We start from the raw sequence: 19,117 nt of genomic DNA, 5'->3' as shown, positions 1-19,117 counted from the left end.
GTTGCCAAGGTTAATTGGCAGCTTAATTCATTCTGTTTCCAAAGACTAAAGAACACAGTTCTTTATGTTAAGGTATTTCCTTATTATTGATATACAAGCTTTCTTTGTAGCTTATTACTACATATAAATTTGATGTCTACAGGTGTCCAACCCAAACAAGGCATTTACAAAAGCAGTTGCCAGAGATGGGATATGGGTTTTCAAAGCCCATTTTAGTGAAGGTGGCTCTAAGAATTACTGCTGTTGAAAGGGTTCAACAGGAAAAGCTCAAGTAACTACACACAAAGATTTAACGTTTGTCCTCGAGTAGCTCTCTGCATCTGCTTCCAACACAATTCTGTATCCACCCAAAAAGTCCTGCAATGCCCAATTACATTAGACAATTACAAGGTATATTAAAAATTCCAAAGCCTTTATTTGTAGTTTAACACATTACAGTGTTTACTGTTCAGAATAACGTACACAGTAAGTCTGCAATAACTGACTTTTAACTTTGTTGCCAGAGTTTTACCTGAAGGTCTCTTAAACCTCTCTTTTAGAAAAATTTATCCTAGTCTTTGAAGGGAGTAGTAAGAACTTGGACAGAAACAAGACTAAAAGATTGCTAACTTCCACATTTGGTCAAGGTCCAAAGTGGCAAAGTTCAGGAGTACGTATAGAGCAAACAGAACTATAGCAGATCATTAGATACTGCTTACAACTAACTTTATAATATTATAGTCTCTTGCTTGTAGTGGTGGCTAGCATAGCTGTACATACACAATAATCCCCGTCTTTCAGAAAGGCTAGCATGTCAAATACACCGTGAAATCTAGGAAAACTCTTCTGTAAGCCCCAGCAGGATATACCATTAACACCAGTTGTATACAAGATGACCCTAAAATGAAACCTACTTGATTTCAGACATATATCTTAAAATTTCTCTGGTCTGCAATAGCAGACAATTGCTATATGGAGAATTCAGTTCTGGGTTTCAGTAGTCACTTAGGGAGGAACAAGAGGCCTAAACTCAGCTACAGAAAAAATTTAGCAGTAAGATCAGATATTAAAATTAGGCAATCCTCAGATTCAATTAGCAGTTACAATATAGAATATACTCTCACCCTCACCCCCACCCCAAACTACTGCAACACCAGAGACAAGCCACCTCCTTACTCTTGTATTTCTTGCTCATTTATTTCACTTTTCCACTTGGCAGAACACCTCAGCACGAGCATGATGCTGTGCAAGGCTCTCCAGAAACAAGTCACTGTATGTAGCCTAATATTCCGGATTGCTTAAGAGTTCACTTGACACATCTCAAAAGATTTTAGAATATGCATCTAACAGCAGCTGCCATTTTCTTAAACTTCATAAAGAATTGTTTAAAGCTGTATTTACACCTACATGCCACATTGCAGCAAAGTAAGGTAAGGAATGCACTTAGCAGTGAACTACCAGCGTGCTAGAAGCCAAAAAACTCTGACAGAGTGTTATCAGTGTTCTACTAAGTTTTCTGGTGAAAGTATGAAGATTAACTGTAAGGAAAAATGTTCCCATTGGCACCACCAGTGTAGGACTAAAAGAAAAGAAGAAGACCCCCCCCCAAAAAAAAAAAAAACCAACCAAGACAAACAAAAAAAAAACCAGCAGCAGGTCGGCTTGTCCTTTAAAGGCCAGAAACAGGCTGGCCATTCCTGCTTGTGACAGGATACCTGTAGCTAAGCCACTACATCACTGTTGAATACAGAGACTTCTGTGCTTTTCTAGAGGATGGGTTTGTGACTGCAGAAGGGGCTAGGAAGAAACAGGGGAAAAATCCTAAGAATAGGAACTATGATATGAGAGAGAGAACAGAAAGGGAGAAAAGATAAGACCTTAAACTTTCATATCGCTGAATAAGAAACACTGTACTACAAACTTGCATCGAACAGTGACATTTTCTTCTGGACTCTCCTCCACTGCCATCAGGACTCCATGGAGAAGTGCTGAATTTGTAAATTTGCTGACAAAAATAAGAGGAAAAGCTGAAGTGCCGAGAACTCATACTAGTTTGGGAAGCAAGTCCCCTGAAGGTGACCTGGCCAGAGAGTTCAGTCACAGTAAAGCACCATAATACATGACATAACATTCAACAGGAGGAGGCAGATGAGAACACAAGTGTGTCATTCTATGCCATTATAAAATGTATAAAGAAGATACTAACCCAACTCAGGAAGAGCACATGTTTGGTCACCTGTTCCTTTCTCTGCTTACAAGAAACAGCAACAAAAATCCAGCCCTGTACAGAATTGTGTCTGGTCTTTAAGACTGTTAGCTAGATACTCAGAAAAAGATCCAAAACAACTTGTACGCTGAGCACAGAAATGTTATCTTGGAGTTTGCCAAGAAGGTTAACACTGATGACATAAATCTAACTCTTCTCCAGAGCTGCAGAAATCACACTACTTGGGAGGCCCAAGTCCAGAATCACTTGGAAACCTACACGATCTCCTTTTTCATTAGGGCTTTAGTTAGCACATTAGCAGAAGTGCTATGTCAATATACAAGCAGTATTATGCACCGTCAGTAGAAATGGTTTTTTTGAAGAAAATTATTGCTTAACCATGGCATGCACAACCTGTTTATTTTTTCAGGCACCTAAGTATCTTCTTTGATTTGGACCATAGCTCTATTTTCTTGGGACATCTAGTGTCAGAATTTGGGCCAGCTTTACAAGGAAAAACCCCATCAAATAACAGTGAATAGTTGAAGCTACTCCCTTTCAGGGTAAGACAGACAACCACAGTACTGTAAAATATGACAGGGCTGAGACTAAAACCCCATTTGAAGATTCACTAGCCTGTGAAACAGACTTCTTACGTGATTTTCCTAACTTCAAATTTACTCACTTCTCCAATTCAGAAGAAATACTTTACTACATTTTGCTAGAAGAGCATCGACTTTAGGACTGACTGAAGATTAGTGATACAAATAAGTACTCGCTTGGACTGACATGCTTTATTTTGAGACTTGAATCTGTGATGTTCTGTGACCCTATCTAGGTAACACAGAGACAGTGTCTCGGTTAAGAGGTTTATCTCCAGACTGCTTCCTGACAAGAAAGAAGCACAATTCCTAACACATTACTTAATCAGTGCTTTATCTTACTTAACTCTCAGAACTGTACAATTCCTTCTGTTCTTCTGCAACCTAACTGTCTCCATGAAAACCTAACGGACTGACAAGGTTAAGAAAAATACTGAATCTTATTGCAAGAGAGAACATATATACACGTATTTAGGGGTTGTATTTTTCTCCTACAGAATACTGCACTTGGCCCTATCCATTCTCACCAGATATACCCCCATCCTAAAAAAAGTCAGCTCACCAGAGGCAAGACTCAGTGATTGAAGGGCAGAATTAAGTCTCACTTCCAAATACTATCACTGGCCTTAACATAACACACTATGCAACTCCAGCCAAGTTAGTTTCTTTGTTCCTTAAAATTAGGAAAAAATAACTGCTACTTCACAAAGAGCTTCAAAACTAGTTTTTGTAAAGTGCTTTTGAGTTCCTCAGATGATGAACATACTCATATTGCATAAAACAGAAACTGGGAGGTGACCTGATTATTTTTCCTTTAAGTAAGAACAAATATGAAAATAAAATTGTTAGATGAAAATTGTGTTTAATTACAGTGGTAGATACCAAGCCACTCCTGAAATTGAGTGTATCAGTGCTACTGAGCAATACACCAAATCTATGCAGAGATCATTTACTCTATTTTGATTCCAGTATAATTTGTTCCAACACATCCTTTGCTTAACCCAAATCTACTTACCCAAAACACAATACAGGCTATGCTTAGTTTTGTATTATTACTTAAAAGTAAAAAAATGTTCTTAAACATTTTGGCTTCAAGAAAAGACAGCTTGTGAATCCAGTGACAGTCTCAAATTATGAACTTCTTCAGTTTCCAATGTCCTATCACCACTTATCTCAAACTCTTCCACAGATCAAGCCGAATCTATTTTTAAAGTTCAAAATACAAAAGATACGAATTATGTTTTTATAAAAATGTAAAAAGCTAGTCAAAATTACATGTTTAGATATTTAATCTCTGAAGAATGGAGTATAGCAGCAGGAACTTAAATATCATAAGAACTATCAACAATAAATACAAGAAATTAGTGCAAAGATTGCAATAGAAGGATTCTTGAATACAATGAGAATATAAAGAGACATTCTAATTTGTACAAAAACCATCCCAACTCTGTATACAATCTCTTCTATAAATACAACCATATAAGATGAAATGCTTATTTGCAAATAATAGTTATTAAAAAGTGTGCTTTATTGGGGTTTTCACTCAATCTCTTGGCAGGTGTAGTTCGCAGGAATTCTGTAAAGACAAATTTCCATAATTAGATATTTTAACTCCTCCAGAAGTCATGTTTTAAATACAACTAACAACAGATGCAGTACATACTTGATTTCCATAGAAAGCATTATTAGAACACTAAGCATTGCAAGAAATCCATTTGCAATTAGCAATTTGTAAGTGTGTGACAATGAGGGAAACAGTAAAAAGTTCTCCATAAATATTAAAACAGCAGTTTACCTATAGCGGAGCATGAAATTGGCTGTGCATTGCTATTGCCTGTTGAAGTTTTTCCTCTTTGGCTCGTCTACAGTGGCAGAGCTACAACACAAGACATAGGAAGAGTGAATTCTGAACAGAATTTTTTTATAATGCGTGCTACAGTTTCTCTTTAATGATTTAGCTACTTCATGGGCTCTTTACAAAAGGAAAACCCTGTGAACCACCTCCCTTCCAAGCTTCAGGCTGAACAACTGTCTATACTCATAACATTATTCCATCCACAATTGCTTACAAGAGAAGAGAATTGTTTCCTGTGTTATGAAATGCATTTATTAGGCATCTTTAAAGAAAGGTACACTATCTGCTAAGTGGCTCTTGTCACAGCATGAGCAAGAATGGTGGGTTTGGAACCTCAGTTACTTATTCGGTGATAGCCATCAACAGAATAATTAGTTTAATTGATAAATTAAACATTAAGGTTGTTTAATATAACATCATTCTATGTCAACTTACAAATTTAAAATTGTCCATGTGGCCATCTTCTCTATATCTGTAGAGGATATAGAAGAAAGTGGCACAAAAATATCTGCAACAACACACGACTAGGGTCTAATGCAAGGCGATCTTTGTACTCCCACCTTAAAAATATGTGCCATCAGAATGCAGATTATACTCTAAACAGACTGAAGGCACTTAGGGATATAGTTTTCTTCTGTTGGAGCTTACTAAAGCACTGTTCTGTATCACAGGACTGCTCAACTCTAAGTCTTAAATTTATTCACTATGTGTTCTATATCTCTCAGATTAGAATGATTTGGGTATTACATACTGTTCTCTTTTCCATGAAACTACTAAGAAAGTCATCTATTTCTGTTTTGCCTTCCAGGAAGTCTTCTGCAATAGTGTCAGATTCCTCTTCAGCTTCATGAGCAGCTACTTTAAGTCTGGCTTGCAGAGCACTTGGACTGCAACTCTAAAAAAATAGAAACTCCTATGTAATATTAAACTGTGCATCGAAACCTACATTTCCAAGAAAATAGACAGATAAATGACTATATAAATACGGAATATGTGAATAGAGCATTATTATCACATAAAAGCCTAAGTGACCAGATGAAGCTTCATCTTCAAGAAGCAGCATAGCTTGTTAAACTAGAAAGGATTCAATGTGAGAATTGTTAGTTTAGATCTTGATTCACAATCATTCTCACAAGTGCATAAAGCTTTTCGACTTTTACGCTACACCGCAGAAAGCATCAACTTGGAATCTGACCAGTTCTTGGGTGCATGATTTCTAAGTAGAACTAGCATTTCAAGTGTCTTCAATTAAAAGGGTCTACTTTTGAAACTCAGTAGTGAACCTGAGAAGTATAAGAAGATAAAAAAGCACTTACTGTTCAGTTTTTAAATACCCCCGTGGAGAGGAAGACAGGAAAGGAAAAAGCACCTATTCAAGAAGTAGATGGGCTGCTAATCTAAACCAGTATACTCATTCTTCTGTTCTTATAAACCTCAAACCTTATTTCTGTTTATTGCATATAATTTCATTACTTTTCCTCTAATATGTTTGGGCAGTTAATCAGAATTCACGTCTTCAGTAGGAGTCTGTACAGAGCCAGAACTGCAAAATTATTTTAGATGCTTGTACTACCCTTCATCTACCCCATGAAAAATATTTTACTTACGTACTGTAAAACTGCAATGTAATCAGAAATTTCCTGTTAAATTCATCTTGTGCAAAATAAGGGGAGCTTGCTCTAATAAAAGATGACTACAATTCACCCACAGTACAAGTAAAGAGACTTGTCTGGAACTTTGAAGGAGAGATAACAGGAGATACGAGGTAGTGCACAATGAACAATACATGAAGACAGAGCATAGGTGGAAAAACAGCACAAAAATCCAGCTGCAGCTCCCCAACTCTCAGCCTCCTAATCATTATAAAATTGAATCAGCAAATCTTACTTAGAAAAAGAAAAGTTAATATAGCAATGCGGTACTATGTCCTGTTCTTAAGTGGTTTCTTAGAGAAATAGAAAGTTTCTCCATGTCAACCACCTCTGCCCACTTTAAAGCCAACTCATATCACACAGAAACGAGGCATTGGGAGTCAGATTACTCTGATTTTCAAGTGAGGAAACATTTAATTAATTTAGATCACCTATGAAATCATTCAGTTTGCTGTCTCAACTTTTTGCTTGTTATTTCGTATTTTGTTACTTTTTGGGCATTTTGAAATTCAGGTACTATGCATGATATTTTGATGGACTGTTGTATTCTCAGGTGACAAGTCTTGCAAATAATGATTTCAGTGCAGAAATTGTTTTGTCAGGAGTTACATCTTCTAATGCATGTCCTGGTAAACATACTGAGAAATTATTCTCCTTCCCCAAATTGCTTTCTGAAGTAATGACTTTACCCTGTTTGCACTTTGGAATGTGTGAAGTTTGACAGCACATATAACGTGTTGCCCAAAGCAAGCATACCCAGTCAATCACAGAATTTAAGTTTCTAAAGCAATGGTTTTAAGCATTTTCATCTGGTAGTTTTTTACAAGTTCATTATGTTAAATGGGTACCACTAGTTAAACAAGCCTTCTTTAAAAATCATTCTATTCTTAAAATTGGTTTGACCCAGGATTGTACTTAAGAACAGCTCTAAATACTCAACTTTGCTTCTATTGTAGCATTATAAAAACCCAACACCCAACCAAAAAATATAGTAGTGCAATTGTAACACTATTTTGCTTTCAAACTGGTACTTCATCTCATTTTATTTCATACTTGATAAGAATCTATTTCATATAAAATTAGAGTTTAACCAGAAGAATATTCTTTATGGATGAAGATACAAACCAATTCTTCAGTTTTATTGAAGTACTCTTAAAGGGCAATGTCATATAGAGATTATACCTCACTAAGTTCGTGCTGTCTTTGCATCTTTTTTTCAAAGGCTGCTTTCATCTGTGTGAGTTGCTCATACTGGAAGGAAGAAGAAAAAGAACATTTTCCTGCTGAAAAAAACAGAATATTACAATTAATATTTCTGAGAAAGATTTTATTGTTCACTTACTTTATCCAACACGGTCTGTCTTTTTGCCTCGAGACTAGGCTCCAGCAACAAGTTTTTTTCTGTAAAATAAAGTCACTATTACTACTTTTTTTAAAGGATTCAGTTCACAGAACACAGCCACAGATGCTAATGTTTCGACATCTTACTTGCCAGCTCTTCAATGCTTTTCACTAACTCATCTCTATCAGTAATGACTTGCTTCAGTTGTGGTAGAGTCACAAACTGTTCCAGTAACACTTCCTCTTGCTCGTTCATATTGGTCAGCTGTGATATACTATATTTAAACAGAAAGAAAGCAGATTTAAAGCTACAGCAAACATTACATGTAGAGTAACTCAATTTTGCCAAAAGTCAAAAATTCGAGGCATTTATTGGGACTTTACAGATATATGATACTTGATAACAACTTATTTTTCCCCCTTCTCCTGGACTGAGGACTCCACTATCTGCAGCAGTGAGCTTAAAAAGCAGTGTGTTAAAAAGTATCTCATTTCAAGCCTTACTTCCTATAAAGTGTTTTTTAATGCTACTATAGTGGGTTGACCTTGGCCTGCTACCAGACACCCACCCAGCTGCTCTCTCAGCCCCTCTCCTCAACAGAATATAGGAGAAAAGCTTGTGGGTCAAGATAAAGACAGGGAGATCACTTACCAATTATGATCACAGGCAAAACGCACTCAACTTGGGAAAAATTAATTTGATTTATTGCCAATTATAGTAAAAGTTGGAAGGTAAGAAAGAAAGAAAAAGACTAGAACACCTCATCTACTTTTTCCCCAGGTTCAACTTCACTCCTTCATTCCCAACTCATCTACCTCCCCCTGCCCCAAGCAGCAGGAGGGGGAGGGAATTGTAGGTGTCGCAGTCAGTCCGTAACAGTTCGTCTCTGCTGCTCCTTCCTCGTCACGCTTCCTCCCTGCTACACCATGGGTCCCTCTCCACAGGCTGCAGTTCCTGGCAGCAGAGCCTACTCCAGTGTGGGGCCCTCCATGGACTGCAGTGTGGATAGCTGCTCCAACACAGTCCTCTCCATGGGCTACAGGGAAATACTTGTTCTACTGTGGTCTTTTCCAAAACTTCCATGGGCTGCAGATGAATATCTGCTCTGGCACTTGGAGCACCTCTTCCCTCTTCTTCTCTGACCTTGGTGTTCACAGGACTCTCGCACTTTTCCACCCCTCCCCTCAATACTCACTGCCTCTGCAGCAAATGCGTTTGCATTAAAATGTGTTTTCATAGAGGTACCATCTACTTCACTGATCGACTCAGCTGTCCTGCAGTCGGTCTGCTGCCCAGCTGGCTGTGCCTGCCACAGGGCAGTCCCTGGCCCCTTCTCAAAAAGGCCAGTCATGCTACCAAAACCTTGCCACCTACACACAATAAAGCTACTCAGAACAGCTGCAATACTATTTGTGATTTAACTCAACTACCACCAGAAGAATCATGGAATTTTAATCTGGCATCTTGGAAGGACCAAACTTGACTAGAAGGTTTTGTTTAAACAAACAAATGACACTTCCCCTCAAACCCTTAACCTTCTGCTACGTAATAAGGATGCTGCTAGAACTTACAGCTGATTTAGCCAAATTAAACAGGCTCTTAGGAAGGTGTCAAGGGAAACAAAACAAAAAACCCAACCCAGAAGTCCTTCTTGCCAGAGGTCTTTTCCTTTTTGAAAGGACAGACTTTTCAATCACTAAACTGTGACACCACCATAAAGATGTGAGATCAGAAAGAAACCAATCTCCTAAGACCCTTTCAGAATTAATAGCTAATTTGTAATCTATTCAATCCCAGATAACTCATAGAATCACAGAATGGTTTGGGCTGGAAGGGACCTCAAAGACCATCTAGTTCCAACCCCCCTGCCGTGGGCAGGGACACCCTCCACTAGACCAGGTTGCCCAAAGCCTCATCCAACCTGGTCTTAAACACTTCCAGGGAGGGGGCATCCACAGCCTCTCTGGGCAACCTGTTCCAGTGCCTCACCACCCTCACAGCAAAGTGTTTTTTCTAATCTAATCTAAACCTAATCTAATCTAAATCTACCCTCTTTCAGCCTAAAGCCATTACCCCTTGTCCTATCACTACATGCCCCTGTAAACAGTCCCTGTCCAGCCTTCCTGTAGGCCCCCTTCAGGTACTGGAAGGCTGCTATAAGGTATCCCCGGAGAGGAGGAGGCTCTGTTCTCCTGGCTGAACAACCCCAACTCTCTCAGCCTGCCTTCAAAGGAGAGGTGTTTCAGCCCTCTGATCATCTTCATGGCACTCCTCTGATCTAGGAGGCTGCCTCATTAGCTCTGAGCAAATTGCTGGGAACAATAACCGATACAATTTTTTTTTAATTGTGACAAGATATGATTTTGATGAAAATATTTGTGTAATTTGTGTATGAAGTGTTTAGATGTGGAAGTGATTTGCACTGGGACAGCTGGCACATTTAACACCTGGATTTATCTAACCCAATCCCTCTGTACATGCTGAGCTGCTCACAAAGTAGTCCATTGTTTACCCTGTGCTGCAGTCCTTTTGAATTTAAGAGAATGTAGTTTGTAAATGAGTCACAAGTCCATTTCCCTGTCCCCTTTCTTCCTTCACAAGTTACACTTATTGTATTAGTAGAAATTACGTCCCTGGCAAGACCTCAGAAGAAGCAGAACACTGATAGTTAGGAAAAGTGAAAGTAAATGCTTTTTTTTTTCCTGGTGTTGAATCCTAAAGTACTGTTCCTGCTGAGAAAACCCTAAACAAACAGCATATTTGAATACAAGGCTGGCTTACTTTCTGACTCTACAATTTTGGTAAGTGGTAGTTCTATTTATAATTTCTACAAAAACTCTTCAGTGATGCATACTGACTTCTGACAAAAATCAGATACAGACCAGCAGTGATTGCCTTTTAATGACTATGGGAAAATTTACCTTAGCTCTGCGAGTTCTGGAAATGTATCAGGAACATCAGGCATCTTGTAAGTCAGTCCATTCTGGCCAACCTAAATGGAAGTTCAGAAATGCTTAGCAGATTTTTGAAGAACAATTTCTTGATATTTAACCTGATTAATCCAAAACTGGAGATGAATATTTGCCAGCAACAAGAAAAGTAGGAAAAACAGTAAGAAGCAGTAGCACTAGTGTCTGAATAGAAAACACCTCAACTCAACCATGGCAACAAAATACTTGGGGCATGTCATATAAGATGAGTCAATTTTGGAGGAAAATAATTCTGTCATGCTATGTCCTCCATTTGACAACCGTTGGATGACCCAGGAAACACACAGAATTATAACTCAGGGAAGTGAAAACAGAGAAAGAGATTGACATTTTGATCTCTTTCACATGGTTTTTAAAACTATAATCCCTTGGGAAAAAAAGTTTTTAGACAAGGAAAAAAGTCTGTCTTCATAGAATGTAGAAATTTTAAATTCTACAAAGCCAGAAAAGTGTCTTCCAAGACTAAGAAAGCTTTTTTTCCTAAAGACAAGATTTGATGAAAGGCTGAACATTTATATCTAAAAGTTTTTGGAGGACATTCACAAAAATCCTTCCAGAGTGCATCAGTGAGAGGGAGTTTGTAAGTACACACATACAAGATCTGTGAAGAGAAGCTATTTTAACCATGAAAACAAGAAATAAATACTCTACACATCAAGGCTTGAAACTGGACATTGTTCTCACCTGACAGGTTCTGGGCAGGAAATCCCATATAGAGAAAAGGATCTCATTTTCTATGGCTGGACAAACAGTCCCGGCTGCACTATGGCGGACTGCAGCTCCAAAAAACCCAAAAGTATATTCACAGATATTTAGCGTAATACTAGTTTCACTGAAACTCAGAAAGACAAACTTGTTGGTCTTCAAGTTTGTTCTAAAAAACTTTTCATCAAAGCCAGAATGACAGTTTCATTTTCTTAGCACCAGCAAAACAACGAAGTGCAGTCACTCAGACCGTTCCCTTGAGTTTTGTGGCAGTGCCGTGTGCCCTTGAGGGAACCTGTACCCAGTGTCTGATAGCTCAAGTAGCAAAACTCAGCGCACAGACCTGAAGCACTGCTTCTGCTGTTGGAACAGGTAATGGCAGATCAGCAATCAAGCCGTAAGAGGGAGCAGCAGGCTTGTCTGTAGTGTAGCTTGAAGGAACTGATTCAGCAACGGGCACGGCTGCCATTGTTCTATTTGTTTCTTGAGGTGGGTATGGAGGAAGAAATGGAAACCCCTGAGGAGCATAAGGAGGCATTCCAGCTGGTTTGTTGAAAAGGCTAAAAGCAAACAAAAAAACACAACCATGAGCAACCATCTGCTTACAGCAGATTTCTTATCATTTGAATTATAATTTATTGGACCACATACAAGACCTAAGATTGAATCTTTAAATGACCATAAACTTTGCATTTTCTGTTTTCAGTTACTTCCAATGTAACAAGTCTACTTTATGCCTTATACTGCAACATAATATAAAACTCCATTAAACTATATTCTTGTAGAGCAGCCAAATACACAGTCGTACTCTTCATTATAAGAAAACTACCCAAAAAATTATGAGAGCATAAATTTAAACTGTTTCCATCTAAAAGTCCTGAGAAATGCATCTGTGTCATATATTAGTTCTTATTTACGGTATAGCATTTAACAGCTTGGGCAACGCTCACATAGTTACTTCTAACATGAATGATTTTTTTTTTAAATTCTCAACTGCAGCTGCATCTAAATCCAGTAACATTGTCAGCCACGAGAACCACAGTTGTACTGATAAAGCTGTAATGTCTCCGACCACTTTTGCATTTTTAATACATTTATTTAAATTGCACAATTTCTGTTGCAGTTGTGCAACAGAAGCTGCCTCTAAGCCTGGGAGATTAAGAACAGAATACGAAGAAACACAACTGCTCAGATCATGTTCTACAGCAAATTCAAGATTTCATCTGATAATGTAAACATTTATTCTTTTTCAAGAAAACAGAAGCACAGCATGTTGACGGAGTAACTCCAATGAAATCTAGCGTTTCTTCTCAAAACAATCATGCCATCAAGGATGCACCTGAAATTGTGCAAGGGTAGGGAATCTATGTCTCCCAGTACATCCACTACATTATTCCTGTTCCTGCCCTCCTAATACTTGTTTTAATCTCTTTTTTAAAAATGTAAGTTAATACACATAGTTCCATTCATCATGTTTATAGATACTTACTATGGAAATGATGTTGAGCTAGAGGCCAGAACTGGAGGATTCTTCCAAAACTCATCTAGTAAACTTTGAACAATTTTTCCAAGATCTGAGTGCATTGTAAACTGGTAAAAACAAAAAACACACAATGCAGAAGAAAAATTATGCCTGGAATCCAATAGTTCCAAAATGTGGTGAACTTGACCATTTATTATACCCACATGGCAGTGCTGGAAGCTATTTCAGAGTCATATGAGCTAATGTAAACTGTGTCTACATAAGCTCCAAATAAAGTGATAAAGCCACCCAGAACTGAACAGAAACTAAAAGTCTTTTGTATATTCCATTATCAATGGAGAATCAACCAAGTACAACATTTCTGATTAACAACCAAAAAAACCCCATCTTAGTTACAAAGTTACATTTGGGAAAACAAAGAAAGGGGAAAAAAAAATAAAAATCAAGATTTGAGACAAAAAGCATTAATGGCATTCCAAAAAACCTCCCCCCAACCCTACCCCAAAAAGCTACACATCCTTGTTGGCAGAGAAAAAAAAAAAACAAAAAACAAAGAGGAAAAAAAAGAAACCCCAAAGAGGAAAAAAAAGAAACCCCAAAAAGGGAAAAAAAGAAACCCCAAAGAGGGAAAAAAAAAAAAGCAGCATATTAAAATCCAAATACGAGAGCTAAAACCTTGACATCTTTCTAATAGGATTAGGGTAGAAAGAACTACGTTACAAAACAGTCTTAAAGCATCCTTCTCCTTTGTTTGGAATACATTGTAGAGAAACAAGAACTGTGCTATTGGTACTAACAAGAAAAGTGATAGGAACTAAGTCATCATAACTTAAAATAGTTTTAGATATATGGAATACTCAACTCAGTAACGGTAGTAGCAAAAGAATAAACAGTAGTAAACTGAACGCTACTGAATTTTTGTTTTCAGATCCCTCAAAATACATTTTGAGAGGGATCAGGATCTTTACTAGTCTTTTTTACCAGAAGTATTAGCAATAATCTAGTGTGACGTGTATTAAAATTGCTATTAAGAGTAGATATATATGAAGCTATAAATTATACATACGTTACTTATTAATGGACCGGTCACATATATTCCCTGCTTGTCCATTAAATGATGTCTCACAGGTGGGAAAACACTGATGACTGGTTTTTCCTGAGGAAACTGAGGTGGAAGCAAGCTGCAAATACAAGAATAATCATTACTACAGCCACATCCCATGATAAAGTTTGCATAAGAAGGCTTCTTATGCAAAGAAAAAGTACTATTAAATACATAAATTTAATTTTCTGTGAGAAGAGTTATGGAGAAATAGAGAGTGAATGAAGCACACAAAAGGATTATTCAGTTACAAAATCAGAAGTCAGACAGATTAGAATACCAGACTTCCACAGAGCTGAAAAGAGCATTTAAGCTGTAGCATAACAAGAACATTTTCTAATACAAATGTTATTACTATAAAGACAATGCAGTGTAACCTGCAAGAATATCAGGCAAGTGATCAGGCTAAAGTAATAAAAAACTTGTGAATAGAATACAATCGATATTTGCCAGAGCAAGAGCATCTCCCCAAAGTAAATTCACAGGAAATATTACAATAAATCACTTAAGTTATGATCCAGAAGCTTCACTGGGGTAAGAGTTCGGAGTTACAGCAGACTAGTAAATTACTAGTTAAGGTTATTTTCAGTAGTAGGGGATTCAAAGTCATCAGAAACCCTTACGCGTTTTCTCCTACTTACCTTCAACTAAAACCACGTTGCTTTTAGGAGCTGAGCACAGCAAAATATAGTTTTGCTTTCAGCTGAGTATCTGCATCTTGTATGGAACTAGTTTCACGCATATCACTACAACTACTAATGCAAATCCAGGTTACAGTTCCTGAAATTAGTTATGAGATGGGAGCCATTTATGTTCTATTACTACTTTTTTGAGAACAATTTTAATTTTTAGGATGTGCATGGAGATATCTCATTCTACTTACATGTTAATATTAATTGTCAAGTTGTTTACAGTGAACGGCAGTCGATATTCCACATCTTTCTGAATTTCTGCAATGCTGTGTAAAGAAGAAATTGTTAGCATCCAATTCATAGTCAATATAACAGCCTGAACTCTAAAAAAAGTCAAACTTTTGTATTTAGTTTAGTTTCGAAAAGCTTTTTAAGAATAAAATTGAAAATGCTGGAATAAGTTTTATATGCTTCAGAATGCTATATAGAATATTAAGATTAAAGCAAAAAATAGCGGATTCAATTTTTAAACTTCATACATGATCACAAGCGATGGAAATACTGTAGGAGAAATCGTGCTACCCACTGATCTGACAACAATCTCAACTTATTTTTCTCCACTTACTGGCTTAATCTAAGACACCACATCAGTGATTTTTTTTTATATACTGAATTTTACCTGATAAAACATTTACTCTGCCAAGGCATTACACTTGGTTCACAACTAAGTACTGCTCTGCAACACTACCTACAGACCACTATTTAGAACATACATCACACTAGGCCTTCTTCCTTAATAGATTAATTTACTATTTAATAGCAGTTTTTTCCATGCACCAAGTTCCTTGCGCTTGCACGGATATTTTCAAGCATTATCTGAAGAGCTACTTGAAAGAATGTAAAGCTCTAATCTACTGACACTCAAGACACAGACGCCCTCTGAAAGCACAGAGTGAAGAAATATCTCTCATGAAATATGGTGAGACTGAATCCAAATTTGCTTCTCCTGTAACAGCTAAGCTACTAAGAAAAATCTTTAAATCAGCTGGACTAATAGGAAGTTAATTTCAATACTCAAAGTACCCTACAACTTGTATGCACAGCAAGGCCTTTTTGAAAGATGGCATCCCAAAGAATGCGGAGGAGGAGGAGTAGAAGACTCAGCTCAGAGGCAGAATTTCCAGACAATATGAACATACCTAAGCTGGGACTGGGAGAGAAAGCAGGGCAGAAAATTAGCTTAATCTTATAATGCCTCCATCAAAAGAAACTTAGAAAGCAGACTGATTCCTCTTCCATGTATTTTTCCTGCCTGTGCCTGGTTAATAATATTCTTCTCCCTCACCTCTCTGAGGCTCCCTTACAAAGGGAGGGAACACAGCTCCAATTGGGAATAATGGCAGCTAGGTGTTCCCAGAAAGCGTCTTTGCACTCAACTTCAGAAATGCCCCTCCATCCATCCCCAGGTACACTCCACACAATTACTTCCTCGAAAACCCCAAAACACATTACCTGCAAATGTATGTTATGTGCAGCGCTAGGAGTGTTTTGTATCCCTCCAAAGCATTATCTGCACATAGAATTTTAAACTCTAGTTTTCAGAGCTTGGGGAATAAATGGAGTAAGACACAGACCTAGCACCTTGCTTTCCGCAGCCCGACCTTATTCCTCTCACAGACAACTCAGTATCTGCTCTTTTCCTGTGAAATAACATATCTTTGAAGAAACTATCAGATATTTTCAGCACGGGAGAATTCAAATCAGAGTTTAGGGCTCTACTGTGATACATCACACACCGAAATCACCTCCTCATTCTTAACCGAAGGATTCTCCCTGGAATGTCTCGTGCACGTTCCTGCCCTGTAATCATCTGTCACGCATTTTAATAGCCTGCTACAAAATCCTTTTGAGAAGGGTATATAATTATGCTCCACTCACGTGCACAACCTATAGGAAGTGGGAAGGGGTACACTGGAAAAATGACACATTCTTAATTTTGGCTAGAAGAGCAGCAAATGTAAGAACACTGTTTTTCAAACACAAAAACTTGATTTCAAGCTCCTAAACTGTGAGATATCCTGAAAAGTAACAGTAGCTACTTTCCTGAAATTCAGATCACATATACCTGGGCTTTTACGACCTAAGACAACACAAACCAAACTTACCTAACCTAGGTAACTACACCATGCCAAGAATTTTATTTTGAACATTTCAGTGAGGAGCAGCTGGGATACACATAAATGAATGACTAAATATACTTATCAGATAAAATAAACACTAGAATGACTTTTATTTAATCATTGCTTAGGAAACAATGCTGTTGCAATGCTTAATGCATATTCCTATCCTACAGATCTGTGCTGCTACAGAGTTCATAAGCAAGCACATCAGTCCCACCCAAAAAGAAACCCTTCCGCTTTTGGAAACTTGCACAAGTAGACATACCTTTATAAAAGCACAGAATTTGAGGCATTTGAGGCACTCAGATTTCTTCAGTAATAAGTATCTCTTATGAATACTGTATACTTTGCCAGAATTTACTCCTTCACTTGCCTAATTTTTGGTTTTTTTACACCTCTCGTAAAGAGAGATCAGGTAGGCTAGTTTACGTGGCTGTAAAGTTACACTGGAGCAGCTACCATCTCCCTACCCCTCATCTCCATTCCTGGTTGCAGGGTCCATTCCCTCTCTGCCTATGCTTGAACTGGTGCCTGCACAAACAGGTTGTAAACCAGTTCAGCAAGCCGACTTTGACAAAAACTGATCACCTTTTTTGAGGACTTAACTTGGGCTGAGCTCATCTCCCTGTAAGAGAAAAAAAGGGTAGAAATAAAAGGCTAAGTAGAGACAGTCCAACAAAAACTCCTAGTTAGGAAAGCTGCTGTGTACCACAGAGACAGCTCCTCAGAAAAGTGGGCTTCTTTCAAAAATATTTGCAAAATTGGCTCTGAATAGATTTAAGCAAGCAGCAATACTTAGCAATACTGTCATACTTATGTTTCCAGTGTGATAATTCAAAATATTAGGATAGTGAGCTATCTGCAATTATTCAACTTGAAAATACAATAAGTATCTCTTCCACTCCTAGTCTCAGTCTGACATAACAGAAAACATTCTCCTTTCTTTTTCTGGATCATTTTGAAGACATCTATCATTCCACTTCAACAAACATCTTAGGAAGCACAATGAATGCTTATATGTTCACTGAAAATATAACTTGAAATATATGTAGTGGGGGTCTCCTTTTAGAAGATGAACACTTTTAAAAGACTAAAATTTAGGCAAAACTGATCGGCATGCTGACAAGCTGAAGTATCTCAGGATAAAGGAAGGTGTTCTGCTGTAAAAAGTGTGGCTGTTGAACAGGAAAAACACACCTGCCTGTAGTGAGCGTGTAAATAAAGCAAGTCACTAAGGGACAGTCAGTTATTAGCAAGTTAGCACTGTACATCAGAAAAATAGTTTATGGAGCCAGCAGGGCTGCTATGCCACTGCTGATGGACCATTGCGACGCATAGCTCCTTTACGCTGTATGTTTTGTTCTTAACTTTTAAAGAACTACGCTCCTACAACCAGTTTCCAGAAAGAGGGCTTTATTCTGACACACGCAATCCGCACCTCTTTGCAGACTTTAAACCCCATTAAATCATTTAGGTGATTTTCCGGGCCAAGCGGCCGGTGTCACTGGGCACGACGATCTGTACCCGACTACCCGGCCGAGCCGCCCCGACAAACCCCCGGCCAGCGGGGACGGCACCCCGCCGCCGCCCCGGCAGCAAATCTTGCTTTCGGTTTCCAAGTGCAACCTCCGCCGCCCGCACCGGGTTTCTCCCCACCCCGGGGCCGCTTCCCGCTGTGCTCCGGCCGCGCACCCGCGCCCCGCTCCCGCGGCCGCGCCGGGACCCCGCTCCCGTCCGGCGGGACTCTTCGTCCCCAAAACACCGCGGGGTTTGGCCGGCCCGGGCTACAGCGCCGGCGGCTCGGTTTTCTGTTTACCCGCCCTGCCGGTGGCCGACGGCCGGCGGGACCCAGCCGGGCCTCACCGGGAGAGGACGGGGCGAAATCACGCCACTGGGTGTGCGTGTGGGGACGCACCCTCCCGCGGCGCGCTCCCGTGGGGGTCCGAGAGGCGCCGGGCCCGGGTCCGGCGACACAGGCCGCCGGCGGCGGCCCCCCCCCCGCCCGCCGGCCCGGCCCGGCCCGCCCCGCCTCCCCTCAGGCCGGCCGCGGCCACTCACGAGGCGTGGGCGCCGCGCAGGGACTCGATCTGCCGCTGCTTCTGCTGCTGGAGGCTGGTGAGGGCGGGCAGCGGCGCGGCGGGCGAGGAGGAGCCGCCGCCCTTGGCGAGGGGGAACAGCCAGCTCATCCTCCCCGCGGCAGCCCCCGGCGGGCGCGGGGGCACCGGCGGCACCGCAGCCCGGCCTCGCTCCCTCACGCATGCGCGCGGCGGCACCGCCACCCGGGAGCCGACCGGCGGCGCCCCGCCCTCGCGGCGGCACGCAGGTTACGTCACTGCCGCGCGGCCGTGACCCGACCCGTGGCGGGGTGGAGGAAGGAGTGGCGCGCGCC

At 39.7% G+C, this 19,117-nt stretch overlaps 1 protein-coding gene across 4 annotated transcripts; it reads right to left on the bottom strand.

Moving 5' to 3' along the window:
* Positions 1-393: 393 nt before the first annotated feature.
* VPS37A (VPS37A subunit of ESCRT-I) lies at positions 394-19,069 on the bottom strand. 4 transcript variants are annotated; one of them, XR_008576839.1, is made up of 13 exons: positions 18,787-19,037; positions 14,800-14,874; positions 13,881-13,995; positions 12,821-12,921; positions 11,675-11,891; positions 10,558-10,628; positions 7,783-7,910; positions 7,637-7,695; positions 7,477-7,545; positions 5,394-5,537; positions 5,078-5,114; positions 4,583-4,663; positions 394-4,363 (listed from the first exon to the last, which is right to left on the bottom strand). XR_008576839.1 is itself a non-coding variant. In XM_054823785.1 (13 exons), the coding sequence occupies exons 4-12, from the start codon at positions 13,923-13,925 to the stop codon at positions 4,583-4,585; spliced, it is 915 nt and encodes a 304-aa protein (XP_054679760.1). In that variant the 5' UTR covers positions 13,926-13,995; positions 14,800-14,874; positions 17,317-17,353; positions 18,787-18,904; the 3' UTR covers positions 394-4,363. The 4 variants fall into 4 exon arrangements, 3 of the variants coding, with proteins under 3 accessions (XP_054679760.1, XP_054679759.1, XP_054679761.1); XM_054823785.1 differs by lacking the exon at positions 5,078-5,114 and adding an exon at positions 17,317-17,353 and having other exon boundaries at positions 18,787-18,904; XM_054823784.1 differs by lacking the exon at positions 5,078-5,114 and having other exon boundaries at positions 18,787-19,069.
* Positions 19,070-19,117: the final 48 nt, after the last annotated feature.

Source organism: Grus americana, chromosome 4 (assembly GCF_028858705.1).
Source record: "Grus americana isolate bGruAme1 chromosome 4, bGruAme1.mat, whole genome shotgun sequence".
NCBI lineage: Eukaryota > Metazoa > Chordata > Aves > Gruiformes > Gruidae > Grus > Grus americana.
This window is presented reverse-complemented; position numbering and strand designations above follow the sequence as displayed.